The 27856-nt window shown below is 58.8% G+C and overlaps 1 protein-coding gene across 7 annotated transcripts; it reads left to right on the top strand.

Annotated features, from left to right (window-relative positions):
• Positions 1-1660: 1660 nt before the first annotated feature.
• On the top strand, positions 1661-27621 carry WIZ (WIZ zinc finger). 7 transcript variants are annotated; one of them, XM_060144586.1, is made up of 13 exons: positions 1663-1749; positions 3187-3450; positions 8453-8525; positions 10136-12267; positions 13409-13732; positions 17951-18121; positions 19041-19544; positions 20599-20997; positions 21576-22127; positions 23222-23749; positions 23946-24365; positions 24660-24855; positions 25906-27621. In XM_060144586.1, the coding sequence occupies exons 2-13, from the start codon at positions 3246-3248 to the stop codon at positions 26063-26065; spliced, it is 5664 nt and encodes a 1887-aa protein (XP_060000569.1). In that variant the 5' UTR covers positions 1663-1749; positions 3187-3245; the 3' UTR covers positions 26066-27621. The 7 variants fall into 7 exon arrangements, with proteins under 7 accessions (XP_060000572.1, XP_060000573.1, XP_060000569.1 ...); XM_060144587.1 differs by lacking the exon at positions 1663-1749 and adding an exon at positions 2308-2382; XM_060144589.1 differs by lacking the exon at positions 20599-20997 and having other exon boundaries at positions 1661-1749.
• Positions 27622-27856: the final 235 nt, after the last annotated feature.

Raw genomic sequence — 27856 nt, 5'->3', positions numbered from 1 at the left:
GCTGTGTGACCTTAGGCCCTCACTCTCTCAGAGCCTTGATTTCCTCATTTGTAAAATGGATCTAAAGTCCCTTACACAGTAGAAGACCCATAGTTTAAAGTGTTCAGAAAAAGGTATTTGTCATTGTTAGGGGCAGCACTTGCTTCTCAGTGAAGCCCAGATCCCACCTCTACTAATTCCCAGATCCCAGACGAGAGCATCTCCCTAGGACCCCAAATCCCACACCAGCTCCCTCATGCAGTGAGGGCGTGGGTCTGGGAGGCAAATGAAGGAAGGGGTGGGTAGGTGTGGAGATGGTTAAGCTCTGCGAGTGGTCACTGGGAAAAATGAGTGGACATTTGAATAATGGGTGGGTGGATGGGTGAGGGATAGGGTGGGTAGGACAAAAGGCAGATGAATAGGTTAGCATTTGCTGGATGTTTGCCCTGGTAGGTGATTAGTTGAGTACGTGGTTAGCTGGGATGGGTATGTCTGCCTAGAAAAGGTCTGGATGGTAATAGGAAATAAACATTTGAAATAATTAAGTGGTTATATGTATTGCATGTACACTTGTTGAGGTCTCCTGAGACTCTTGAGTTGAGCAGTGGGGAAACAATAATATACGAGATAGACAGACTCCTGTTCTCACGGAACTTACCCTCTACTGGAGAAGACAAACAAACATGCAATTGATGGTTGGGTGAATGGGTGACTGGGTGACTGGGTGAAAGGATTATGTGTAGAGATGGGTGGATGCTTGCTTGGTTGTTTGGATAAGTAGGTATTTACTTGGGTAGTGGATGGATGAGTATGTAGATGGGAGGTTAATGGTTGGTTTGAGTGGGTATTTGGATGGAGGGATGGATGGATTGACAGGTGGTTGGAGGAGTGGGTGGATAGGTGGTTGGTTAGTTGACTGGTTGGGTAGATGAGTGGTTGATCCACTGAATGTGTGGATGAATGGGTGGGGAGATGGCTGGGTGGTTGGACATGTGGATGGGTGGTGGGTGGGCAAAGCAGCAGTCCTATTATGTGCGCATTATAGGGTAGTCCTAGTGACTGTGAACCTGGGGGTTGGGTGGAGAAGGGGGTCTTACACTGGGGACCTAGGGCAGCTCTAGGGGCATGGAGGTACTGAAGTTCACTGTGCATAATGAGGAAGTAGGGAATGAGCTTGTGGTTGGAACGTAGCTGATTGGGAGCAGGGGACTGAAGGCTAAGGATTCACCATGTGGAGTCCTCAATAATGACCTATGAATGACCCACGGGGGAACTTCCCTGCCCCCTCCCCACTCTTCTGGTGCTATTAGCAGTCCTAGCATTGGAAGAACCAGTGGGGTGATGAAGTGCCATTGAGGGCAGGAGGACAAGAATGTTGTCATGGTAACAGAGCCTCTCCCTGGACTCTCAGGCCGCGCGGGCCCTTTAAGGGCCACCCGACTGGCCACTCCCAACATGGCGGCGCGGCTGCTAGCTGCCCCCCCACCGAGGTGGATTAGGCGGGGGTGGGGGGGAGGGAGTGCCCCCGGACCTCCCCATCATGGCGGCGCGGCGGGGCTGTCGCACTGAGGTCACGGCGGCGCGCCGGGGGGGCGGGGCGGCGGGGGGAGCGATTTAAAGGGACAATGTCCCCCGAGCGGTGGAGGCGGCGGCGGCTGCGGAGGCCGCGACACCGGCACCGGGAGCGGCGAGGACCGTAGCGGCAGCGACGGCCGCACCAAAGAAGGGAGCTCCGAGCCCCGGCGCCCAGCCGGCGGCGCCGCCTCCCCGGTGAGGCCCGGCCCGGCCTGGGGAGCCCGCGGGCGGGGCGGAGCCGGCACGGGGAGGGGGAGGCCCGGGCCGGGCAGGGCCAGGCGGGACCCCCCGGGGCGGGGGGTGGGGGCGGGGCCTGCAGGGGCGGGGCCTTGTCGGGGGCGGGGCCGCACAGGTTGTGGGGAGGAGCGGGGGGTCTTGGGGCAGGTGTCCCCCCTACCTCGGCGCGTCCCGCGGGGTCTCCCGCCCCGAGGTGCACGGGCGGAGGGCGCATCTCCCGGACCCTGGCGCCCCGAGGGGTGCGCTGGCGCGGCGCCGCCACCACCCCTGCGACCCCCGGGGGTGTCCAGGAGGGAGCCCTCCTCCCCACGCTGCCAAAGTGCTCCGAAGTTGCGGTCCCGCCCGTTCCCCGCGAGCAGTGCCCACCCGGTGGGCACCCGCAAGTGCTTCCTTGGGGCCTGGGCAGGGACCCCCCACCACAACGGCCAGTCCACGGACGGGCCCCCTGGGAGCCTCCAGGCCCCCGAGGGCAGCGCCTGCAGCCAGGCCTGGAGCCCCGGCCCCGCCCCGGTTGCCTGGGCTCGGCCTCCCACCATCTCCCTGGGGAGGGCGCCTCATTCCTGCCCTTCACTTTCCGCCGTTACCTTGAAGGTATTTATAGGTGGAGAAGACAGCCCCCACCCCCACAGCCTCCCCAGGGTCCTCATTTCTGGACCAGGAGCCCCATCCTTCCCTTTTGCCCTCAGACTAAAGAGATCTTGGGAGGGTGGGATGAAGGAACCCAGGCTGGGTATGCATGAGGGGTAATGTTGGGGTAAAGCGAGGGGGTTTAATGCTGGGGTCACTTGAGGCTGAGTGTGAGGGTGAAGGGGTTAATGCTGGAGAATCCTAAGGTTGTGTGTGGAAGGAGGATTGGAGTGTGGGAAAAGTGCAGGGGTAACTGATACAGGCAACAGAAGCAAGAAAAGTGCAGGGGTAATGATGGGGGGGGACTTGAGACAGTGTATAGGATCAGAGTGTAGAAGTGGCCGGGATTCGGGATTCGAGCTGAGGCATGCGCACAGGATATGCACGTGCATGGAAGTGAGGGCACAATTGGGGAAAGTGCAGCAGTGTATGAATGAAGGGAGCCATCTAGAAGTGATAGGATTAATGCTGCAAGAAAACAAGGTGGCTGAGTGTGCATGTTGTAAAAAGGGGTAAACTGAGGCAGTGCAGGATCTGTGTAAAGAGAGGAGTCATGGATGGGGAGACTGAGGCATGCTGAGGTTAGGGACCTTTGGGATACAATGTGTGAGGATAGGGCCTCAGTACCATGTACTTGCTCACCTGTGCTGGGAGGTAAACTGAGGCACTGAGCTGCAAGGGTGAGGACTAGGGCTTCAAGGAAGGAGAAACTGAGGTAGACTGCGTGCCTTTCCTACCTCCCCTAAGCACCTGTCTCTCTGCCCCCAGACCTACAATGCCTCACTGAGCCAGGCGGGCAGCTGAGTGGAGCCAAGCAGAGAGCATCTATGGATGGGCCCCCGGCAGGCGGCCTGGCCGCCCCGGATCGTCCTCGAGGCCCCGAGAGACTGCCTGGCCCAGCGCCGAGGGAGGACATCGAAGGTGGGGCTGAGGTTGCTGAGGGGGAAGGTTGCATCTTCCGGTCCACCCATTACTTGCCTGTCACCAAGGAAGGCCCTCGAGACATTCTGGATGGCAGAGGTGGCATTTCTGGTAAGAGGGTGGGCCCTGTGGCCCTGGGGGAGCATCCAGCCAGGTCCCCGAGGCTCCGGGAGGGCCAAGTCACCCAGCCCGGCAGGGGCGGAGTTGAAATTCTGATTCTGCCTGGGTTCAGAGCCTCTGCATTATGCTTAGTTTCCCATTTTACAGTTGTGAAAACAGAGGTCCTGGGAGCTAATGACCTGACCAAGGCCCCCCAGTGGGTGACAAGGAGCTGGGACTTGACTCAGGTCTGCCTGGCTTCCTTCTCTGAGCGTACTAATTGGGTCCAGGTGCCCAGCTTAGCACCCCTAGCTCCCCTCCCTGAGCCCACTTGTTCCCTATGGGCATACCCCATTCCCATCAGTCTATCCCAGTTCCCTCTTGCTGCACTGTCTTGGTGAGTCCTGCTCCTGAGCCATTGGTCCCAAACAGTTTATGCCCTCTAGTGGTTAGGGAGAGACTGGGTAGTCAGGGATGACAGCCACCCCTTTATGCCTCGGTTTCCCAGCAAAAGGGAATCTCACACTGTTCCCACCTCAAGATTTGTTATTCCTTCATTGAATACTCAGCAACTACTATGTGCCAGGCTCTGTTCTAGGTGCTGGAGATACAGCTGTAAACAAAAGTGGCAAAAGTTTCTGCCCTCAGGGACCTGCCATTCTAGTAGGGGAGACAGACAACAAGCAACTATAAAAATAACATACGGGCAGGTAGTGACAGGTGCTGTGAAGGTATTAAACAGAGTGCCAGGATCATGCCTGGGGAACCTGGGAAAGCCTCCCTGAAGGGGTAGAATTTGAGTGGAGCATGGAATGAATGGTGGGAAGGGCAAGCCAGGGAGAGGGAACAGCAGGTGCAAAGGCCCTGTGGTGAGGAGGAGCCTGGCATGTTCAAGGGCCAGGCAGGAGCCTGGTCTAGGTGAAGAGTGGTGAGTGCAGTACAGGCTGATGTACTACATGCCTCCCTTCATCTCCTTGGCCTGCTCTAAAGGCCTTGGTTTCCAGGAATCTCCAAGCACTCTGTCAGGGGTTTCCTACACACCAAGCCCTTTATGTGATCATCTCATGTCATTCTCAAAAAAACCCTTTGGGGTAGCCTCGGTTATTATTATCCCATGTTAGAGATGGAGAAACTCAGACCCCATCTGAGGTGTCAAGTAAGTTGCCCAAGGGCCCACAGCTAGGCAGTAACCTGACAGCCCTCGTCCTTAACCACCACCCTGTGTCAGGGCATCCTTGACCTGCCCCAGTTCACCTTGGCAATGCTCATGACACTCAGATATTTACAGAGCACCTCCTAAGGGTCACTGGTGCACAGCGACCAAGTGTACACACCATCCCCGCCCCCACTGGACCCTGCCATCTGGGGTCAGACAGACAGAGCAGCCACCAGGTGCTAGGACACAGTCACTGAGGTTGCAATGGGCGAAGCCCAAGCTGGGGGACACCCAGGAGTCCTGGATGAGGAACATTGAGTCAGACAAAGAGGCAGGAGACATCTAGGCAGGGGGCTCCACACATGCAATGGCGTGGAGGTGACTGGTGGCACCTGAAGGGGATGAGGGGGGTGAGACCCCTGCTCAGAGAACCTTAGCAATCCCCTCCTCCAAACCATTAGTAACTCAGGCCCAAAGAGAGGCAGGACCGTGTCCCAGGTCATGCGGCTGGCCAAGACAGGCCCAGGACTTTGACTTTGTGGGAGCCCTGCGGAACAGGCTCTGGGTCCTGGGGCCCTCTCTGAGTCTGGTTCTGAGAAACTGGGCGCTCTGCTGTACCTGGCAGAGGTCCCAGGTCTGGAGAGAAGAAGGTAGGTAGGTGGGTAGGTATGTCCTCACTCCCCCTGGGGAATCATCCAGGGTCCAGTGCATGTGCCTGGGGAGGAGGGGAATGTGGCTGCTGAGGGGGGTGAGGTCCACCCTTACCGGTGTCCCTGAGCACATGGGTCATGGGGCAAGGGTGGCTTGACTTGGAGTAGGGTCGCGGCCTGGAAGCTGGAGGAGGGCCTGGGCGTCGGACACAGTGTCTCCCCCCGCTGCCCTCTCAGCCCGTTCCACCCCGCCTTCCCTGAAGCAGGCACCTGCCCTAGGAGTCTTGTGATGCCTATAAATAGGAACAGCCTCTGGGGCTGCTGTTCCATGCAGAAGCCTGGGCCCTCCCTCATGCCCACCTAGTCCTTGGAGCCCCTCAAGAGCACCCCTGGAGTGGCTACCTCCAAACTCCACCTAGACACGGATGAATCCCCTGCCTTCTCTGTCCTCCGTTATGGCTGTTGGCCTGGAGCTCCTACAGCCTCCCTGCAGCCCCTCACCCACAGTCTGGCCTCTCTGGTTGGCCTCCTGGGTGCACCCAAAGCTTGTGGGGCTGAGATGGTCCGCATGGATTGCTGAAGAGTCTGGCGCATGCCTGGCATTGGGACCAGGGGGCTAGGGGATGAACAACGCGTCATTTCTGCCCTCGTGGGGCCCCAGGCTGAGGAGGAAATCAGAGCATGGAGTGAGTGGGCCTGAGGCTCCCGGTCAAGCCTCCAGCTTCCAACCTGGGACATGTCTCAGCCAGCCCTGAACCCCGCCCCGGGCACACCCATCTCCCTTCCTTCCCTCCACCGCCGACTCTCTGGATCGAGCATTTACTCTGTGATCTTCCTTGGCATCGGTCACTGGCCCTTCGAGACTGGGGCCGTAGCTGTTCCCATTATATTGAGGAGGAAACAGGCTTGGAGCGGGAAAGGCATGCCCTTCAGGTTCCCTCTTGGGCTGGAACTGGATCTGTCTGACTCCAATGTCTAGATTCTTGGCCACTCTGCCAAGCTGCCTGGCTTGGGGTTCAAGCTGCTCACGGACACGCTCTTCATTCTCAGTCTCTCATTTTCAAAGCCCCTCGGGGACCCCAAATGGCAGGAGCCAATGAGGGCCCCTCGGCATGGCCACTGCCGGGGGCTGCATCCAAGGTGCCTTGTCTGGACCCCCACCGGCTGTGGAGGCCTCTGGATGAGCCCCCAGCCCCCAAGTGTCTCGGACACGGGGCCCTGCTGGGTCTGCTTCCTCCAAAGTTGCTGCCACTAAAAATAGGAGCTTCACTGGAGCCGCTCAAACAAAGAGGCCAATACGGCCCCCTGGCTCGTGGAATTCTTAGACAACGGCAATCGCAGAATCATCGAATCTGGGACACTCGGAATCTCAGGAGCTTGGGGTCCCAGAATCTCAGAATCAGGACACCCGGACCCTCAGATTTGCACCTCTAGCCTGTGCTGGGGCTCGTTGCCTGTGAAATGGTTGCCCTCTCCTGAGAACTCATGTCTGTGATTCTTGTGTTCTCAAGAGACCCATTTCTTGGGGTCTCACTCCCTTAGCTGGTCCAGGCCTTGATTTCCCAATCCTCCCACCCTCTGCAACGCTCCACCCACTCCATCCTCCCACCCTGACACCAGCCCTTTCATCCGAGCATACTCCGACCTGGCCCTGCTCCCCATCAGTCTACCCCAGAGCTTCTCAAATGGAGGCGATTCTGCCCCAAGGGACACTTTGGCAATGTCTGAGGACATTTTTGGTTGTCATGACTGCAGGGCCAAGGGTCAGGGCGGGGGGTGGCTACTGGCATCTGGGGGTGAGGCCAGGGATGCTACTGAACATCCTACAATACACAGCGTGCCCCCCACCACAGAGAATGATTTGGCCCCAAATGTGAGTAGCACCAAGGTTGAGAAACTGTTCTAGATGATGCAAATTTCTGTATCCCCATCACCACCTTCACCTTCCAGAGGCCACATGACAGTCACAACCCTTCTCTCAGACTCAGCAGAAAGACCCCTGGCAGTATCACAACTTGCTGACCCCTACCCTCTACCCTCAACAGCTCTTAATTTTTTGGCCTCTGACAGTCAGCTCTCAATTTCCCGGGCAAATTGGACAGTAGGGGATTTGAAAAAGTACAAACCCCGGCACTAGCCCTCTTTCTGGACCATCCTCAAATTGAAGCTAATCCAGCAATCGCATCTGTTGGGCTCTGGATGGGGCACAAGTTCCCCCAGTGTGTTAACCTTGGCCCACGCAATTGGCCTGTGCCCCGATTGGCATGCTCGCCTGCGGCAGGCGGGTGCGGCAGGCAGAGGAGGCACAGGCCAGGATTCCTGTGGTCGCTCCAGGCATTGGCTCCACAGGCGGATAATGGAGAGTTGGCTCTATCTGTGTGAGGGTTCCTAGGAGGGCATGTGATTCTACCATGTAGGCCTGGAAGGGGTTCTGGGAGGCAGGAGGCAGGGACGGGCCCTCTGCAGCTCAGACTAGAGGGCTCCTCACTCTTCATCTGGCGAGTATTGGTTGAGCACCTGCCGTGTGCCGGGCACTGAGGTGCTGCAGTGAATGAGGCCCTGGGGTGGGGGTGGGGCAGCTTATGTGCTAGCAGGGGACACAGGCAATTTCAGAGAGTGCTAAGAAAAAAAAAAAAAAAACAGGTAATGAGAGAGAAAATCGTAGGGGCTCAGTTTAGCAGGTGGCCAGGGAAGGGCTCTCCAGGCAGAGGGAATAGCTGGTACAAAGGCCCTGAGGTCAGAAAGAGTTAGGTGGGTTTGAGGCTTCACGAGGAGTCTGGGCAGAGTGAGTGAGGGGTAAGGAGGAGAGGGAGGTGAGGCTGGAAAGACCTGCAGAGGTCCGACCTCACGGGGCCTTGTAGGTGGTGGTCGGGAATCTGGCTTTTATTGTAGGTATGATGAGAAGCCAGGTGAGATTTTACCAGGGTGTGACTTAAACAAAAATCACCCTGGCTGCCAGATGGGGGCAAAGAGAGAAGGGTTGAAGGCAGCAAGCCCTGGTGGTCCCCTAGGAAAGCAAAGGGGACTCCTCCAAAGAAACCCCTTTCAAGGCTCAGGAGTACAGAGGCCAAAGGCCTCTCAGGGGAGAGGAGTGGGGAGCCGGTCGGGCCCTTCCGAGGTGCCCGGCAGGGCTTCCAGAGCTGGGGTGCTGTGAAGGGCCCCAGCCAGGGGGACCCCAGCCCCTCAGGGTCTCCCCTCTCTGTTGCAGACGGGCAGCCCCATCCTGGCCTCAGCGAAGCCCTCCCCCGTGCCACCTCCGCCACCCATCGGATCAGCAGCTGGTGAGTGCCACGCTGGCCCTGACCTCAGGGAGGGCAGGGGGGCAAGCAGGACATGCCTAGGCCTGAGAGAAGCCCCCAAGAGTGAGAAGGGGATAGGAGGGAATCTGGAGGCCAGGCAGGAGGAGGTGGCTCCCTGCAGGCAAGCCCCTGGGCATTTGTAGGGGGTGGAGGGAGGATTGGGATTAACACAGACAGTCAACTCTCATTATCCCTGCCAAGAGCAGGGCCAGTGGGCCAGGAGCCTGGAGGTTGGACCCTTGGAGTCCTGTCTCTGCCAGGTGATCCTTAGAATAATGTTCGGCTTCTCTGAGTCTCAGTTTCCTCATCGGTAAATGGAGTCCCTAAGATACATCTCACAACCTCACCTCGAGGACCCAAGGGACGTTGGGTAGGAGCAGGAATTGACAGCAATGCTGATGGCAGCAGCCTTTTATTAAATGGCTTGGGGGTGCTAATATGTAATAACATCCATATTGGGATTAATAATAGCTCTCAGTTATTTAGCGCTTGCTGCGTACTAGGCCCTCAGCGCAGGTTTACCCCACTGAGTCTTTGCCATAACCCTGGGGGGAATGGTCCCATTAACATTGCATGTCACTGATGGGGCTTAGAGAGGTAACCCTGTGATTTCCGCTCAGCCTCTCAGTGGAACCTGTTTCCGCATCTGTTCCGTGGGTGTGATCCACAGCCCCTTGTGGAGGCAAGATCTTGAAAATGAGGGGGATTGATCAGGAACAGTCATAATAAGAACCCACAGTGGTCATGGGCTTACTGGGAATCAGGCAGCAGGCCAAGTGAAGCGTTTCCCAGCCTTGAGTTGTGTCATCCTCACCCTACACTTCATGGGGTCAAGGTCCCCATTTGAATAAGCACCTGCAGTGTGTTAGGTTGTCTTTGATTATGGATATGAGAAGGCTCCCTTAGTTGTTGCATAAGGGCACAGAAGCTCCTGGTTCTTGGGACTCATCCCCATTTTTAGGATTGGAAAACTGAGGCTCAGTGAGGTTGCCTTACCTCCCCTCTCCTCCAAAGGAGGTCAGGGTCACTGGGGCCACAGGCTGAGCAGGGACTTTGCACCTCTCCTGACTCTGCCCTTCTAGGAGGGGAGATGCAGGGAGGAAGGTAAATTTGCTTGAGTTGTTTATGCTGCAGAGTTTCACCAAATTTGCTGGACAGATGAGGCTAAACAAACTAGATCACCCCAATTTGGGGAGGACCAAGACAAAAAAGCAGCCTGAAGCATAGGTCGGAGCCTTGGACCCTCCCAGGGGACGGATGAGAGTTGACTGTGCCACCAGACTTGGGGACACTACTTGTGATCCCCGCTGTGGTCTCTGCACACTCCCCCCACCACCACATGCAGCGGGGCTGGGCTACATACACAGGTGTTCCCTGGGAGCTAAATCCAGCGTTTGACCCAACGGCCCTGGAAGGGTCCACATGTACTCCCTCTACCTCCCGACCCGCACCCCAACACGCAAGCCCCTCTGAGGCAGCCCTCAGGCTGGGTCTCTGGAGCCTGTCTCAGACTGCCTGGGACCCCCTCCCCTGCCCAAGGAAGGGAAACTGAGGCCCACAGCTAACCTGTCCCCATTGGCACTTCCTTGCAGCTGCTGGGATGGAGGCAGCCTGGACTTCCAGCCGGGCTCCCCACCACCCCATCCCCTGGGCCACTTCCCTGGCCCCCCCGATGGCCGGGGGCCCTGGGAGCACCCCATGGTTCAGGAGGCCGGGGAGGGCATCCCATCTGAGCGGAGGTTCGAGGACTCGGTCATTATAAGAACCGTGAAGCCCCACGCTGAGCTCGAGGGCTCTAGAAGGTTCTTGTACCATCAGGGTGAATCAAAGCTCTTGGAGAAGGTCCCCCGGGGCCGCCCCAGGTTCGACTGGCTCCAAGACCCAGAAGAACAGGCCCCACTCCAGGATGCAGCGCTGCACCTGGACCTGCCGCCCCAGCTGCCACCCCTCACCTCCTTCCGGACGGTGCTCGTGCCGGTAGAAGATACCACTAAGACGTTGGATGTGCCAGTGGTGGGCACCGGAGAACACCTGGCAGACCTGGAGGGCCTGGCCCAGCCGTCCGAGTGGAGCCTGCCCAGGTCGGCCTCAGAGGTGGCCACACAGACCTGGACGGTGAACTCAGAGGCATCTGTGGAGCGGCTGCAGCCACTGCTCGCCCCCGTCCGGACGAGGCCCTATCTGTGTGAACTGCTGGAGGAAGTGGCCGAGGGGGTGGCCAGCCCAGACGAGGATGAGGACGACGAGCCAGCCGTGTTCCCGTGCATCGAGTGCAGCATCTACTTCAAGCAGAAGGAGCACCTTCTGGAGCACATGAGCCAGCACCGCCGAGCCCCGGGCCAAGAGCCCCCCGCCGAGTTGGCCCCCCTGGCCTGTGGCGAGTGTGGCTGGGCCTTCGCTGACCCTGGCGCCCTTGAGCAGCACCGGCAGCTGCACCAGGCCTCCCGGGAGAAGATTATCGAGGAGATCCAGAAGCTGAAGCAGGTCCCAGGCGACGAGGGCCGGGAGGCACGGCTGCAGTGCCCCAAGTGCGTCTTTGGCACCAATTCCTCCAAGGCCTTTGTGCAGCATGCCAAGCTGCACATGCGTGAGCCACAAGGCCAGGCTGCAAAGGAGCCCTTCGGGGGCGGCAGCAGGGCTGGCAGCCCAAGCCCCGTTGCCACCTCCCTCACCTATCAACCCTATGGAGATTCCTTGGGCCTCAGTGCCTGCGTTTTCTGTGGCTTCCCCGCGCCCAGCGAGAGCCTGCTCAGGGAGCACGTGAGGCTTGTGCATGCCAACTGGGAGGAGGATGGTGAGGCTTTTGAGGAGGACCCTGCCAGCCGGCCCGGCACCAGCCAGGATGCTTATGCCCGATTCTCTGATGCCACTGACTACTTTGGCAAAGCTGAGCCGCTCTTGGCCCCTATGTGGCAGGGGAACCCTGCTGGATATGACCCCAGCCTGTCCTTTGGCCCTGGCTGCCAGCAGCTGGGCATGAGGGATTGCCCACTGTTAAAGCCACTCCCACATGGCTCGAGCCAGAGGCCTCAGGGAAGGCCAGCCTTTCCCTCGTCACTAGCATCTGCCCCCTACTCCTTACAGGCCAGTAGAAGCAAGAGTGCTGTCCACCCACAGGGGCTCTCAGCCCAACTGGGGGACCAGAGGCACCCTTGGAGTGAAGAGGACGAGGAGGAGGACATACTGCTGGCCTCGGAAATGGACTTTTCCCCCGAAAATGGGGTCTTTGCATTGTCAGCCACCCCCGGCCTCATCCCGCAGTCAGCCCTGGAGCTCAAGCGGACATTCCGAGAAGCCCTGCAGACAGCTGAAGCCTCAGGGGCACAGCAGCAGCAACTCTGTGGGATGGTGCCGGTCGTTCTGGTGGCGAAGCTCGGGCCGCAAGTCATGGCTGCGGCAGCCAGGGCCCCCCCGAGGCTGCAGCCTGAGGAGCTGGGGCTGGGGGGTGGCCACCCCCTGGACTTCCTGCTCCTGGACACACCACTGGGTGGCCCTCTGGGGCTGGACACATTCCTGGATGGGGACCCAGCAGAGGCACTGAAGCATGAGGAGCGGAAATGCCCCTACTGCCCAGATCGCTTCCACAATGGCATCGGCTTGGCCAACCACGTTCGGGGCCACCTGAACCGCGTGGGCGTCAGCTACAACGTGCGGCATTTCATCTCCGCCGAGGAGGTGAAGGCTATCGAGCGCAGGTTCTCCTTCCAGAAGAAGAAGAAAAAAGGTAGGGCAGCTTCACTCCGGCACCCACCTCCCTCCAACACCTGGGAGATGCACAGCTGGGCAGCTGAGTTCTGAACCAACCAACCCTCACTCTAAATCCTCCCGTAGTGCCAAGCAGGGTGAAGTCAGGGCCTCCCCTCTCAGAAGACCTGGGAGCTGAGGCAAAGGTCACCACATTGGAGGAGGTGCGGGGACACCCCAATGCCCTGGCCCTTCCAACAGCTGGAAGAAGGAGTATGGGCAGGGAAGTCAGCCCCAGGCATGGAATTTCATTGATTCCTTCATTCAACAAATATTTATTGAGTTAGGTCCCCTCTGTTCTGGGCACTTGGGAACACAACAGTGAACGGAACAGCAGTCCCTGCCCTCCTGGAGTGCACAGCCCAGTAACAGGAGTGGTGGGACCCTGGCTGACTTTAGAACCCCTTGGGCTGCCTGTGGTGTATGCAGATTCCCAGGCACCAAGGTTCTGATTTCGGGGGTCTGTCTCCAACACCAGTGCCCTGGGTGGTTCTGATGCTGGCAGACATGGAGCCTACGTGGGGAGGTGCTGGTATGGTGTTTGAGAGTGTGTGTGTATGGGCACTGTGGGGAAGAGGCAGGGGACAGACAGCCACAAAACCAGGCAGTTACAATGTTAAGTGACCAGGGCTGTGATGGGGGAAGCTCGGGGAACCAGGAGTTTGGGGAAGCCAAGAGAAGCTCCCTGACTCTGCCTGGGGGTTCCAAGCAGACTCCCAGAGGAAGGTGTCCCATCCATTTGTCCATTTCTTCATTCAGCAAAGATGTAATTTATAACACTGGGGTGTATAGATATGAGCTCTAGACGAAAGAGGGTATTAATCAAATACCCAAACTCAGCCAAATGATTGCAAATCCACCCTGGAGAAGTATTTCTGAAGGTGGGGTCCCTGATGCTTTGAGCTATGCAAGGGGAGAAAATGGAAGGTCAAGAAGAGAAGACTTCTTGGAGTGAGCTGTACAGGCAGGAGCATGAACAGCAAAGGACGAGGGAGGCATCCAGGGTGAGGAACGGCACTGTGTGATCCGCTGAGGATGAGCAGCCCCGGGAACGGGGAAAGCTGGGGCTGTCCCCACCCCCACCCCCAGCCAGGCAGTCCATGTCCTCTCTCTCTCTGCAGTGGCTAACTTCGACCCAAGCACCTTCAGCCTGATGCGCTGTGACTTCTGCGGGGCCGGCTTTGACACTCGTGCCGGCCTCTCCAGCCACGCCCGGGCCCACCTGCGTGACTTTGGTATCACCAACTGGGAGCTCACTGTCTCACCCATCAACATCCTGCAAGAGCTGCTGGCCACCTCAGCTGCTGAGCGGCCCCCCAGCCCCCTGTGTCGTGAACGTGGGGTGCCGCCTAGTGGCTTCCTGACCTCCCGCCGGCCCCGCTTACCTCTTACAGTGCCCGTCCCACCCACCTGGGCTGAGGACCCTGGGCCAGCCTACGGAGATGGTAAGGGGAGAAGGGGCAGGTAGGGCCAGAGCCCTGACCCTTCCCAGGGGCCCGGAGGGATGGAGGAGTGGGAGGGGGCAGCCACTCTGCTTTCCTGGAAGTGTTTCAAGTCACTTTACAAAGTAGGTCAACAACTGTCCTGCCACTTAGGGGTCATTGCTGTTTTACTCAGGGGCTGGGCCAGGGCTCCTTCTAGATCCAGTTCCTGCCTGCCCTGCCTGACAGTGATTTTAACATAGGCTTATTGAGCTCTTTACTAGGAGCCAGATCCTGTCCTAAGCACTTCACAAATATGGACTCATTTACATCCTCACAACAATCCTTTAAAGGCAGGTGTTATTATCCCCATTTTACAGATTTGGAAACTGAGGCCCAGAGAGTTTAATTAACATGCCTGAGGTCATACAGCTGAAAGCATGTGGAGCTGGGATTTGAAAGCCCAGGAAGTGTAGGCTCCAGAATCCTTTCTGTTAATGATATCTTTTATCTAGCACGGCACTGTCTGGTGGAACTTTCTGAGATGATGGAAATCTCTCTAGACAACGGTACTGTCCTACAGGGTCACCAGTGGCCACATATGGCTTCTGAGCACTTGAAATGCAGCTAGTACAAGGTTAATGGTGATCCAGTTGGACAGTGCGGATCAGGAGTCTACATTCTAGATTTTCAATGGTGCCTACTGTGTCCAGCAGCATTGATAACCCCTCCCGTAAATGAGTGCTTGCTGTGTATCAGGGTTTCATCTCACACCTGAAAACAATTCTGTGGAGCTGAGGATTGTTGTATTCCTGTTTTATGAATGAGGAAACTGGGGGTCCTCTGCTTTGCCACAGCCACAAAGCAGCAGAGCTAGACTTATGCACACCATGTTCGGTGGTCTCTCCAGTGTAGGATGGCTTGGGAAATCCAGAAGTAATATTTTGGTGAAGGAGCCTGGGGCTGGACACCGTGGAGGCAGTGGAAAGGTGAAGGACCCAGCCTTACAAAGCCTGACTTTGTGGGAGACTTTATTGAACCTCAAAGCAGAAAACTCAGCAGTGAAGAGACGGTGGGCTCTGAGGAATGGAGAAGGTGCCTGAACAAGGGAATTGTCCAGGGGCTGCCTGGGGCTGAGGCTTTCATCTCTGTTTCTCCTACCTGGAGTTTCCAGGGTCCTACCTAGTTCTGTACTCTGGGCTTTGCTGGACCCATCCACAAGCCTCCTTACCAGTGAAGGGCACTTGAGGGTCTGCAAAGGGAAGAGGGGGGCTATCAAAGCCCCCTCTCCTCTGTGGAGAAGGAGGAGATTTGATGGTGGATAGTGGACAGAGAGAGGATAGTTGTTGGTTGAGGTCACACTTCGGGGAGAGGCAGAGTGGGGATGTGACCTCAGGCTTCTTGCCTTTGTGAAGGCTATCCCCTAGGCATTCAGCTCACATACCTGGCTAGGTTTGTGGTGTTTCAGTAGTGGCTAGGAGGTGCAGCTTGCTCTGAAGATGGCTGGGGAGCACAGGAAGCAGTCTGTAGTCTCCAGCACTGCCCCCTTCTTTCTCTGTCACTCCAGCAGAGGCCTGAATGTCAAGCTTACGCCCTTTACCCGGCACCTGGGCCAGGCACCCCAAGAATGGCAGCCTGCATCCAGCAGCCAGGTTCAGCTCTGGCTAAGCTGTTTCCACCAGAAGACCAATGTACCAGCCCCTAGTTAGTGCTGAGGGAACTGGCCAAGTCAGTAAGACGTAGGAGTCAGCCTGGTACTGCACTGGCCCTGTACATGGGGGGAAGCTATGATCAGTCTTTCAGTGAACACGCTGGGGGTGAGGGCATTAAGGAGTGGTTGAGAAGATCCCGGAAACCTTGCCTGAGGAAAGATGTCCAGGATTAGGGCTCGGTCTGGGCACCGACCCTGCAAAGTGGCTATCCTTAGAAGCCTCTCCCATGCCTCCCTAAGCTGGCGGTAGGGAGCCATTGCCAGTTTGGGGGCGGGGCAACGGTCAGATGCTGGCTCCACCCAGCTGTCAAATAAGAGCTGGGGGCAATCCGTTTAGTTTTAGGGAGGGAGAAGCGGGTTGTGCTTGAAATGTGGTGCCGTTCTTGTGGGGAGTTCCGCAGGATTGCCGGACAGCGCCGTCGGGAGACAGTTGGACACCAGGATGGTGTCGGGGGGATCCTCCTAGTTGGGGATCAGGTGTCTTCCAGGATTCCCGAGCCAGAGGGGAGACTTGCAAGGAAGGGAATAGAACAGGGTCCCGGGGCAGGTCCTAGCTCCGCCCGTCGGGCTCTAGGAGCCTGGATGCTGTTCAGGAGGATGCGTGTGGCCGGAGGATTCCTATAGTAGTTTTAGGGATGTCCGGGGTGGGGAAAGAGTGTCCCGGTCCGCCGAGACCTGGGCTGGGGCAGCAGTTGGCAGCCGCTCGTAGCAATGCGTGCGTGTGTCCGCAAGCTCCCCTCCAGCCTGGCGGGGACAAGGGTTTCGTTCGCTGTGCTCGACGCTCGGCCGGCCGCCCTGGGCGCGCCCCTAGGGACGGGGCGGAGCGGAGCGGACTCTGCGGCGGCGGCGCTCGGCGCTCGGCTGCTCCCGCCTGGGGCGGCCGCTCCGCGTGCGCCGGAGCCAAGATGGCCGCCTCCACCGCCCAGTGCCGAGTGACAAAAGCGGAGAGCAAGGCGGCGGCGGGGCCGCGCGCGGGGGGCGCCCGGGAGCGCGCGCCCGCGGGGGCGCCCCCGCTGGGCCCCCAGAGCCCGGGCCCCGCGGCTCTCCCCGCGCCGCCGCCGCCGCCGCCCCCACCCCCGCCGCCGCCGCTGCCGCCGCGGGACGGGCCCAAGGCCGAGCCGGAGCCGGGGCCCGGGCCCGCGCCCGCGCCGGGTAAGAGCCCGCGCCGGGGAGGGTGCGGGGAGGGCAGAGTTGGCGCCCCGCTCGCCCCCTGCCGCCGCCGCCGCCGCCCCGACGCCCGCCATCCAGTCTCCGGGACTTCCCCTCCCCCCAGGCCCTCCAGTCGCGGGGACCCCGGGCCTCCCGTCGCGGCTCGCAGGGTCCCGGGCTTCAGAAACACTCTCTGCCGTCACTTCGCGGAACCCTCACCCCATCTGACAGATGCCCCCTGAACCCTTTGGAGCCTCTGGATCGTCTCTTAACACAGTCCCTGTACCTCCCGCGCGGAAACCCACTCCAAGTCACTTCAGCCTTGACAAGGGCCCTGCCCCATCTGACAGACGCGCCCACTCCACCCGGAGGCTTTGACAAAGTCCTCGGCGTCCCGTGCCCCGGTGCATCCCCCGACCACCTACGTCTCCTTGCCTCTGTAGGAGTCAAACTGAGTCAGGGACCTGCCTGCCTGCCCTCCTATTAACAACACTGAGCACCTTCAGGGTCCCGTCTGACACACAGTTCCTTCATTCTCAGCGCTCTCTCCATGCTCTGAATGCTAAACCCGGGGCTCAGGAGGCTTCTCAAGTCCCTTTTTCTGCAAAATTAGACCCTGAAAACTCACCTTTGACTGTCTGTCCTCCTATACGCCTCACCCGGAGAAGCTTCCTGGCCTGATGGATGCCTCAGAGACTTCCTATAAAGTTCTGTGATTCCTATTCTCTCTGTCCCCAGTAAGGTCCCCTGCTGGTCCAGGATCCTAGTTCTTACCTTACCCCACCTAGGGCTTAGCTTGTGATAAGACCACCCCAGGATCCCCAGTTGTCTCTGCAACCCCAGCCCCAGCTGTCTTGTCTGGTGGAGATTCCCCACAAGTTCCCTGGAGCCTTCTTCATGTCCTGAGCTCCCTGCCTCTGCATTGCCTCTCTGGCCTCTGACCCTGGCCTTGTCTTACTGAATTCCCCTTCTGACTGCCACCTACCCGCCCCCAAGACTGATAGATGCTTCCCTCCACAGAGAGGAGCCCAGAGAGATCTCTCTGCCCAGAGAGATATTTTCTCTGAGATCTGCTAAGGTGGGAGTCTTGGCTCAGACTAGCACTGCGTCCCCTGACCTGTCCGTGTTCTGGTAGGTGGAAGCCATTCCTAGTCTCTGCTGTCAGTTGGCAGCCTTGACATCCCTGCGTCATATTGGTGCTCGGGGTTATGGACGGAGCCTCAGCTTTCATGGGGTGAGCTGCATTCCAAAGTGAGAGCAGGCACCAAAGATGAGGAAGAAGGCTCCCACCACCACCACCAATGTACCCCTGGCCCTCAGTCCTTACAGGGGTAGACAGCCCACACCTTGCCTGGGCTGAGCCTGTCTTCCCAACCTCACAGGCTTGGGTTCTGAGGAAAACGCAGTGGTGGCCATGGACTTGGGCTCCCCCCTGCTCCCCAAGAAGAGCCTGCCTGTCCCTGGGCCCCTGGAGCAGGTGGCCAATCGGCTGAGCAGCAAAGTGGCTGCAGAGGTTCCTCATGGCAGTAAGCAGGAGCTGCCAGACCTTAAGGGTGAGTGGCGCAGGAGGCAAGGGTGCCGGCCAGGCTGGTCACACTCACAGGGAGCTCTTGGGCCTGGTAGTTAATGTGGGGCCCCAGGTTGGCCACAGCTTTCTCTCTGGCCTCTCATGGCACCAAGGAGACACCCAGCTATCTTCTCTCTTGAGCTTTTGCTGTCACAGGCATGCATGGCCTTGAGCCCTGGTCAAGGGAGGGGCATCCGGAGAAGCAGTGGGCATGTTCATCCAGAGCTCACACCCAGACCCAGTTCGTTTGCTGACTTTGATTGCTGATAGCTATGTGATTTTCTGCATGAAACTGCCTTGTTTGTCCATTGATTCTCAGGTCATTATTGAGTAATGACAGGCACTGTGCTGGACCCTAGGGATGTGAGAGATGCAAAACAGACCTGGCTCTTGTCCTTGGGAGTCACTGAAGTTGGGGAGCAGGGAGGCAGAGAAGCAGATAGGCAGAGATAAGGGCTCTGCAGAAGAGGGTGCAGGCAGGGCACCACAGAGACCACGGCTGAGGCCTCCAGCCTAGCGTTTGGGGCATGAATTAAGCTGCAGATGGTGGCTAGGCCTTAGCTTTCGTCTGGCAGGTCAGCATCTGTGTGAAAACCTGCTGCCAGGGCACCCTGGTACGTTAGAGATCCGAAAGGCGTTCCACTGGCTGAACCACAGAAGCGCTCAGCTCCTGCTGTGTGCCTTTGGGCACAACTCTTCCCCTCTCTGAGACTCAGTTTCCTTATTTGCAAACTGAACAGGCTAATTCCTGCCTCATTAGGGTCATTTTAAGGGTGGGAGGTGTTGACAGAAGCAAAACACTTGCAAGAGCCTGGGTGAGTGGGGCCCCAAGGGGAGGAGAAGTGGGAGAACAGAGATTGTGCAGCCTCACAGCTAGCTCTCCTGGCCTCCATCTCACCTTCCAGCCCAGAGCCTGACCACCTGCGAGGTCTGTGGTGCCTGCTTTGAGACACGCAAGGGCCTGTCCAGCCACGCGCGCTCCCACCTGCGGCAGCTTGGGGTGGCTGAGTCGGAGAGCAGCGGTGCCCCCATCGACCTCCTCTACGAGCTCGTGAAGCAGAAGGGCCTGCCCGACACACCCCTTGGGCTGCCCCCGGGCCTGACTAAGAAGTCCAGCTCGCCGAAGGAAATGGTTGCTGGAGCCCCACGACCCGGCCTGCTCGCCCTGGCCAAGCCCCTCGATGCCCCTGCTGTCAACAAGGCCATCAAGTCACCTCCCGGCTTCTCGGCCAAGGGCCTGGCCCACCCGCCCAGCTCCCCACTGCTCAAGAAGGCATCACTGGCCCTGGCGGGCTCCCCTACCCCCAAGAATCCTGAGGACAAGAGCCCCCAGCTGTCCCTGAGCCCCCGGCCGGCCTCCCCAAAGGCACAGTGGCCCCAGTCTGAGGACGAGGGGCCCCTGAACCTCAGTGAGTGCGGGTCCTGGGAGCCGAGGGAGGTCCTGGCGCTGGGAGGGGCAGGGCCTCAGGTTGGGCTGCAGGGCTTAGGGTGGGGGCAATGGGGACTGCAGCGCCTGTGTCCTGAGTCGACTGGGCCAGAGTGTGTTAATCAAGGTGCTGCGTCTCCTGTTGGGCCAGCCATGCTGCATATTATCTGTCTCCCATTTCACTTCGATTTTCTAACCCCTGGAAGCCTGGCTGTGGCTACTGAGTCTGCCAGGGTCATCCTCACCACTTAGGGGCAGCTTTTGGCTTTCTCTGGGCCTGAGGGTTGGGGCAGTGAAGGTAACCAGGGCTCCCGTGGGGCACCTTGGGTCCTGCAGGTAGACAAGTGGTCCACCTGACAGGAGGTCCCATGGTTGGCCCTGCCTTCACATCCTCCTGCTCCTGGTGTGCTTTGCAGAGGTACCTCTGTGCCCAGGGATGGAGCTGTGCCTCCTGGGCTGCCTGTGGGCATGGCAAAGAAACTCCCAGGCGTGAGCAGGTTTAACAAGGGCATCCCTTAGGAAGTTAGGCCTTCCCACACATTTGTGGTCATTAGAGTCTGGGGGTGAGCCTAGGGTCTGGCACCCTGCCCAACAGGGCACCCCAGTTGCACCTCACATTCCGATGAAGCTGCTTCCACTGTCTGCTGTGCTTCCAGGAGCAGCGTTCTGAGCAGGTGTGCCCTTGGCTGTATGATGCCCAGCAGCCTGTGGGCCCCTGCTTTGGACCCGCCCCACACCCTGCACAGCTCCATAGCTGAGGTCCCTGGGAAGAAGGCTTGGAAACATCAGACTGTGCCATTGGAATTTGGCCACTGCCTCTGTACTGCACATCCTTACGCTCTCTACACTCACCTTGATGCCAGAGGGCTAGGCACAGAACAGGACTTTCTGCTTCCCAAAACCTCTTAAATCTGTGGCACGAGTCTTGGACCTCCAGCAGCCTGGGCAGCCGAGAATCACACCAGGCCCTCCCGCCTCAGTCCCCCAGGGCCGGCCAAGGTGGCGGCCGTGAACCCCCCTGTGTTTTGTCTCCGCAGCTTTAGATAGTGACGGGGGCAGAGAGCTGGACTGCCAGCTGTGCGGTGCCTGGTTTGAGACCCGCAAGGGCCTGTCCAGCCACGCCCGCGCCCACCTGCGCCACCTGGGCGTCAGCGACCCGGACGCCAAGGGATCCCCCATAGACGTGCTCCACGGGCTCATCAGGAGGGACGGCGTCCAGATCCGCCTCCCACCCGGGCGTGGCACCCTGGCCCTGCTGGGGCGGCCTCCTCCCGCCTCTGCGGCCCTCTCCTTGCTCCCCCCCCCACCGCCGGCCACGAAGGCCAAGCTGAAGGCCGAGGGTATGGCCAGCCCCTGGGGGAAGCAGGACCTCTCAGCCGCCGCAGCCGCTGGCATTTTCTGGGCCTCTGATGTGGAGCCGTCTCCTCTCAACCTCTGTAGGTTCTCGCTTCAGCCGCCCCCTCCTCCCTGCGGGCCCTGGAGCCCCTCCCAGGGTGGGGGTCACAGCCCCATCCCTACTCCCTCCCCGCTGGGGCAGGGAGTGGACAGGGGCCCTTAGCAGTGGACCGGTTCTGCCCAGAGATCTTGTCGGCAGTCGGCTGCTAGGCCTTCTCTCTTGGCCTTTGACCTCCATGACTGAGACTTTCCCTGAGAATGAAGGCCAAGGGTGGGGTGCTGCCTTTTGGTGTGGAAGGTGTCCATGGTTGCCCCTGGTCTGGATGGCAGGGCTACCACTTCCTGCCCCCATCCTCGTTAGGACCCGCAGAGCCGTCGAGTCTTGGTTCTGTCCTTTTCTGCCAGGACCAAGGGCCCATGCGCTCTCTAGAGCCTCCCTGTGCTCCTGCCGGGTGTCTGGCCCCCCCGCCCTGCTCCTCAGTTCCCTCACTTGCACTTGCCCTCCACCACCACCCCAGCCCCTGGACGTGCTGCTGTCCACGCCCAGCCGACCAGGAGACCCACAGGTGACTGTGCTAACAGTGCCCACGGTGCTAACTGCCCCTTTCTCCTGCTGCAGCTTCAGGCCCAGAGCCGGCACGTGACATCCGCTGCGAGTTCTGTGGCGAGTTCTTCGAGAACCGAAAGGGCCTGTCGAGCCATGCACGCTCGCACCTGCGGCAGATGGGCGTGACCGAGTGGTACGTCAACGGCTCACCCATCGACACGCTGCGGGAGATCCTCAAGAGACGGACCCAGTCCCGGCCTGGTGGACACCCCAACCCGTCAGGGCCTAGCCCAAAAGCCCTGGCCAAGGTGGTGGGCAGCGGAGGTCCTGGCAGCTCACTGGAAGCCCGCAGCCCCGCGGACCTTCATCTCTCACCCCTGGCCAAGAAGTTGCCACCGCCACCAGGCAGCCCCCTGGGCCACTCACCGACTGCCTCTTCTCCTCCCACGGCCCGGAAGATGTTCCCAGGCCTCTCCTCACCCTCCCTGCCCAAGAAGCTGAAGCCTGAACAAATGCGGGTGGAGATCAAGCGGGAGATGCTGCCGGGGGCCCTTCATGGGGAGCCGCACCCATCCGAGGGTCCCTGGGTGGCACCTCGGGAAGACATGACCCCCTTGAACCTGTGTAAGTGTGACCCTGGGGCAGGACAGGGAGAACAGTCTTCCCCCACACTTCCCTCGGGGATACCCAGAACACCCAAGGTTGCAATGGAAGGGAAGTACGCAGGTCCAAAGGACAAGGGGCTAGCTGTGTGTTCCTGCTATGCAGACCCCCAACTGAGCTGCTTCTTGATTATTCTTCATTCCTGTGAGGGCGGCAGAATTGTGTCATTAGGCAATGGCAAAAAGATTTTATCTCTGTACCATCTTTAATCCATTGGTAGTGGCTACCATCCAGATTCCTAGGGATCAATTGGTGATGTCTGCCATGGGCAAGAGTATATGAGTATTGGAAATGGGTGTCTTTCTCATATTCCTGGTCACTAAGTGCTTGACATTTGGAGTTCAAGTTAAGGTCTCGGCTGCTCCAGAGTCTAGCAGTATATGACCTTGGGCAGTTGCCTCTTTTGGAAGATGGAGATCAGCATGGTCCCAACTCTGTAACAGGGTTTTTTTAAGTGGTGTAAAGCACTTAGCTTTAACGCTTAAAGCTCTGTATGCAGTAGCTGTAACATCCCTATTATAACAAGCAAGTGCACTTCCCTCAAACTGTCACTTAGCTGCTGTGTGCCGAGCAGGTGAGGATGGCCCAGGCCTCTGCCTTAGTGCTCACATGCATTTCACGTCTGCTTTATACCACGTGCTTTGAATTGCTCCCGCTTTAGGGTCCCACCGCCCCAGTAACACAGGGAGGTGGTTTCCATCTCCATTTTGCAGAGGAGGAAACTGAGACTCAGGGCAAGTGGCTTGCCCAGCATCGCACAGGGGGTCACAGCCAAGCTTGCGTCTGAGCCCAGGATCCAGGGAGTGCTCGTTCCTTGATACTTCACAATGTCATAGGGAGTCATCATGAAGGCAGCTAGAATTTGAGGTTACAGAACAAGCAGAAGGGCTGGATGATGTACACAAGGGCCTCTGGAGGCAGATGAAGGAGCGGGTCATTCAGGTCTGGGGCTGCATGGATGGGACAGCAGGGCACTTAACACTGACCTTGAGCTTGGAGGCTTCCTGCCAACAGCCACCACCTCCTTCTCCTCCCCCTGCCCCGACCCCCTGCAGCGTCCCGGGCAGAGCCAGTACGTGACATCCGCTGTGAGTTCTGTGGCGAGTTCTTCGAGAACCGAAAGGGCCTGTCGAGCCATGCACGCTCGCACCTGCGGCAGATGGGTGTGACCGAGTGGTCTGTCAACGGCTCACCCATCGACACGCTGCGGGAGATCCTCAAGAAGAAATCCAAACCATGCCTCATCAAGAAGGAGCCGCCGGCCGGAGACCTGGCCCCTGCCTTGGCTGAGGACGGGCCCCTCACGGTGGCCCCTGGGCCCATGCAGGCCCCTTTGCCGCTGGCGCCAATGGCTGGCCGGCCAGGCAAACCAGGAGCTGGGCCAGCCCAGGTTCCCCGCGAGCTCAGCCTGGCACCCATCACTGGTGCCAAGCCTTCAGCCACCAGCTACCTGGGCTCAGTGGCAGCCAAGCGGCCCCTGCAGGAGGACCGCCTCCTCCCAGCAGAGGTTAAGGCCAAGACCTACATCCAGACTGAACTGCCCTTCAAGGCAAAGACCCTCCATGAGAAGACCTCCCACTCCTGTAAGCAGTGGTTGGCAGGGTCCTGGGAGGGCATCTGCCAGGGCCTGTAGGGCTGGGCAATGCCGTGCACACACTTATCCCCAGTGGGGGTCAAGGCCCCAGTGGGAGGCGGGACTGGCTCCCGACCTGGGCAGCGCCTTCTGGGTACCCTTGCTCCCTTTGGGCTGGGGCTCAGCAGCACCCCCTCTGCCTGCAGCCACTGAGGCCTGCTGCGAGCTGTGTGGCCTTTACTTCGAAAACCGCAAGGCCCTGGCCAGTCATGCACGGGCGCACCTGCGGCAGTTCGGCGTGACCGAGTGGTGTGTGAACGGCTCACCCATCGAGACACTGAGTGAGTGGATCAAGCACCGGCCCCAGAAGGTGGGCGCCTACCGCAGCTACATCCAGGGCGGCCGTCCCTTCACCAAGAAGTTTCGCAGTGCCGGCCATGGCCGCGATGGCGACAAGCGGCCGCCCCTGGGGCTGGCACCCGGGGGCCTGGCCGTGGTGGGCCGCAGTGCCGGGTGTGAGCCAGGGCTCGAGGCTGGCCGGGCAGCTGACAGTGGTGAGCGGCCTCTGGCAGCCAGCCCGCCAGGCACTATGAAGGCTGAGGAGCACCAACGGCAGAACATCAACAGTGAGTGCTGGTGGAGGAGGGTCATGTGCTGCCACCTACTGGGGTTCCCCTGGATGCCCCTTGGGTTCTCTGCTGTGCATCTGCCCTTAAGTCGCTTTCCCAGTTTGCCCTCCCGTTCAGTCATCCATCCTTCATCCCACCTGTCCCGAGGTCCAGGAGGTGTCCAGTCATCTGTTGTCCTGACTTAAAATTCCCCACAGCATTTGCCCCTTGCTCGCTGAAGGCAGGAACTTCCTCAGGGGACTTGCCCTCTGGCTCATCTCCTGTCCCTCTCCCCACCTTTCCCCGACTCAGAATTTGAGCGCCGACAAGCCCGCCCTCCAGATTCCTCTGCGGCCCGGGGTGGTGAGGAGGCCAATGACCTGCACCAGAAGCTGGAGGAGGTGCGGCAGCCTCCGCCCCGGGTCCGGCCAGTCCCCTCCCTGGTGCCCCGGCCCCCCCAGACATCACTCGTCAAGTTCGTTGGCAACATCTACACCCTCAAGTGCAGGTATGCAGCCCGCAGGGGAGGGAGGGAGAGAGACTACCCGCCCGGGGCTTGGCCTTCCAGAGCCTCTGAACAGGACTTGGGCTGGTGGAGGCAGGAGATGTAGCCTCAAGGACTGCCCTGGGCTGTGGCTGGACCCAGGTTAAGGGCTCCTCACAGACAGCAGCACCACAGAGCATCAGGCTGAGACCCTGAGCTTTATAGTCAACAAGACCTGAGTTCAGTTGCCAGCTCTGACCCCAGCTTAGTGACCGTGAGCAAGGATTTCCTGCTGCGTGCCTCAATATTCCCACCTATAAAATGGGGTTGATAACAGACCTACCTAATAGATTTGTTATGAGGATTAAAAGAGTTGAGTATAAAGCATTCGAACTGTGCCTGGCGCATGGTAAGCACTTGGCAAGTATTTGCCGGATTAAGAAAAAAATAGGTCTCAGTTCATTCTTACCAAAGTCCATGTGTACATCAGAGGCCAGGAAACAGAGTCTGAGATGTGATGTGCCTGCCTCAGGCCACACAGGCCAAGTCAGAGGTAGGATTGGAACCTAAGTCTCGGAGCCATGAGCTTGGGTTCTGGGCCCCTATGCTGTGAGGCCTCCCTTGGGGCCGAGAGGATGAGGAGCTAGTGAGTTGGATGGGTAGGAGTTAGTGCCCAACCCCCTTTCCCTGGCTCCCATCATTCTCTCCTGGGGCCTGGTGGGGTCGGATCTGCTTCTCTATGTCCTCTCCCATTTCAGAGCACATGCTTCAGTCAGCTGGCAAAGGTGCTTGGGAAGCTGGATGGCCCATACCCAGTCCCTGAGCCAGCAGACTGCCCTGAGCATAGAGACAGGGGTCTCCAGGGGACCCTACCGTGACCCCATGATGGGTAGAGGTAGCTGTACATGGGAGAACATCTAGCTTCTGGGTCCCCCTTCTGTCAAATCCTGGGCTTACTTTGTTGACTCTGAGTAGCAGTAGGTGTGCCTGATGCTCAGGGTGTGGCCAGGGCTATGCTTCCACCTCTCCTCACTGCAGTGGCCACTTCTCCTTCTCTCTGTTCCCCCCCTACAGGTTCTGTGAAGTGGAATTCCAGGGGCCCCTCTCCATCCAGGAGGAGTGGGTGCGGCACTTACAGCGGCACATCCTGGAGATGAATTTCTCCAAAGCGGACCCTCCGCCCGAGGAGCCCCAGGCCCCACAGGCACAGACAGCGGCAGCAGAGGCGCCCTAACACAAAAGCATTCCAGATCCCCTCTCGTGCCACCTCTATCTCCTCTTCCTCCGCAGTCTCCTCCTCCCTCTCCTCCCTCTTTCTTTTCCGTTTCCAAAGGAGCAAGCCAAAACCTCAAACCGGCACCTTTCAGGAGCCGGGCACACTACATCCGGGGCACTGGAAGCCAGCTAGCCATGCTTCCCCCAGCCTGAGGACTCTGGGGCCACACACAGGGCATCTTCCTTCAGCCCACACCCACCTGCCCACCCAGTTCAGCAGGGGCAGCGGCCAGGTCTCTGGTGGCAGCCATTCTGTTCACAAGGAAGGAAGGCCAGCGTTCTCCCACGTCTAACAGCCAGGCAGGCTATGTTTGCCATCCGTGGCCACTTGCAAAGACCCCAAGGACCCCTGTCCTGGTTCCGTCTTGCCCCTATGAATATCCTCTCACACACGCACGCACGCACGCACGCACGCACTCAACGTACCTCGTGAGACCCGGGAATCTGCCCCAGCCCTCCAGTTCCCGGGTCGAACGACAACCACATCATGCCACGGTGCTTGCTCAGGGGAAGCCACACTCCCTCTGTGGCCCGCTGCTGGGGCCTGGGAGCCCCCCCACTGAGCCCACAATGCCACGGAAATCCTTGTTGGCCACCCCCACAAGAGGGGCCTTCCCAGCTGGGAAGAGCTCAGAGCTGACAGCTGCCTCCTGCCATGTCAAGGCCCCCAGAGCCTTGGGGGCTCCAGGGCCTGGGAGGGGGTGGGGGTGGGACTCTCCTTCCCCACCCTCACTCCCCTCCCTCTTTTCACTGTTGCTTTCTATGTATAGCTCCCTAGACCTTTCCACTTTTTTAAAACCGCATTTTGTGTAGAGAATAAGGAACGTGGATCTTTTTATTTTGCAGTCCTGGGCCAGCTAGAAACCGGGAGCTGATTGACCTTTTAACTTTTTTCAGTGGCCACATTTTGGTTATCGATGTACCTAGAAGTATGTAAATTAGATTAAATTTCTCTTCTGGAAACACCCCAGGGCAGGCAGCCAGCGTGTGTTTTTCTGTCGAGTGGACAGGCTGGCATTGTCTGTCTGGCAGCCAGGGCTGGGATCGAGCCACCTCCGCCAAAAGCCCCTGGAAGCCCTGGGTTTTCCTGTTGGCCACCAAGCCCACCAGACCTTTCTGGGGATGAGCCCAAGTTCCCAGCTGTTGGCGCTCGATGGCATGGCTGGTGTGGATGCTCTGGCCAGCTGGTGAAGCGGCTCCTGTGAGCTGAGGAGAGGAACCAGGACTCTGGGCAGCTGGTCTGGGAAGGGAGCCAGGATTGAGAAGTGATTGAGGCCTGAAGGGCTCTCTGAGGGCAGGAGCTGTCCAGTGAGGGTGTGGGGGACTCGTTGGGGGAGGGTGAAGTGCACAGCTGCTGGGACTGGCCTGCCTTCAAGACATGTGACTTGTCTGGAGACACACACACCCTGAACCTGACTAACATGAGGGGAAAAAGAGAGCTGCTGGCTCCTTTTCGTTGTTATTTATTTTCTCGTTCTGCAAATGTTTATTGAACATTTCTGAGATTTTAAGAGATTTTGTTGGCTGCTCCTTCTTGTTTATTGCATGTGGTTTCTCAGCTCATCATTTTCACTTAAACAGCCAAGGGCTAGAAAGTAGAAATGACCTCATGGGGCAGAGGCCTCCTCCACCCCCAACCCTACTATCCTGGGTCCCCCACCATGCCCCTGGCTGGGAAGGAGGGGCTAACAAGCTGTGATAGTATGCCCTCAAGAGTAGTCTTGGCCTGCACACTTGGCTTTTCTTTTCG

The sequence above is a fragment of the Lagenorhynchus albirostris genome, chromosome 3, assembly GCF_949774975.1.
Source record: "Lagenorhynchus albirostris chromosome 3, mLagAlb1.1, whole genome shotgun sequence".
In the NCBI taxonomy this organism is placed as follows: Eukaryota; Metazoa; Chordata; class Mammalia; order Artiodactyla; family Delphinidae; genus Lagenorhynchus; species Lagenorhynchus albirostris.
Note: the sequence above shows the minus strand (reverse complement) of the source record. Positions and strands in the feature narration are given on the sequence as shown.

What these genes read in the sequence shown, in the direction of transcription:
- WIZ (XM_060144586.1), top strand. Translation starts at nt 3,246, where the DNA reads ATGGATGGGCCCCCGGCAGGCGGCCTGGCCGCCCCGGATCGTCCTCGA. An exon ending in TGGGCCAGCCTACGGAGATG is followed by an intron (nt 13,733 to 17,950) that starts GTAAGGGGAGAA and finishes CCAACCTCACAG; the next exon opens with GCTTGGGTTCTGAGGAAAAC. An exon ending in ATCTACACCCTCAAGTGCAG is followed by an intron (nt 24,856 to 25,905) that starts GTATGCAGCCCG and finishes CCCCCCCTACAG; the next exon opens with GTTCTGTGAAGTGGAATTCC.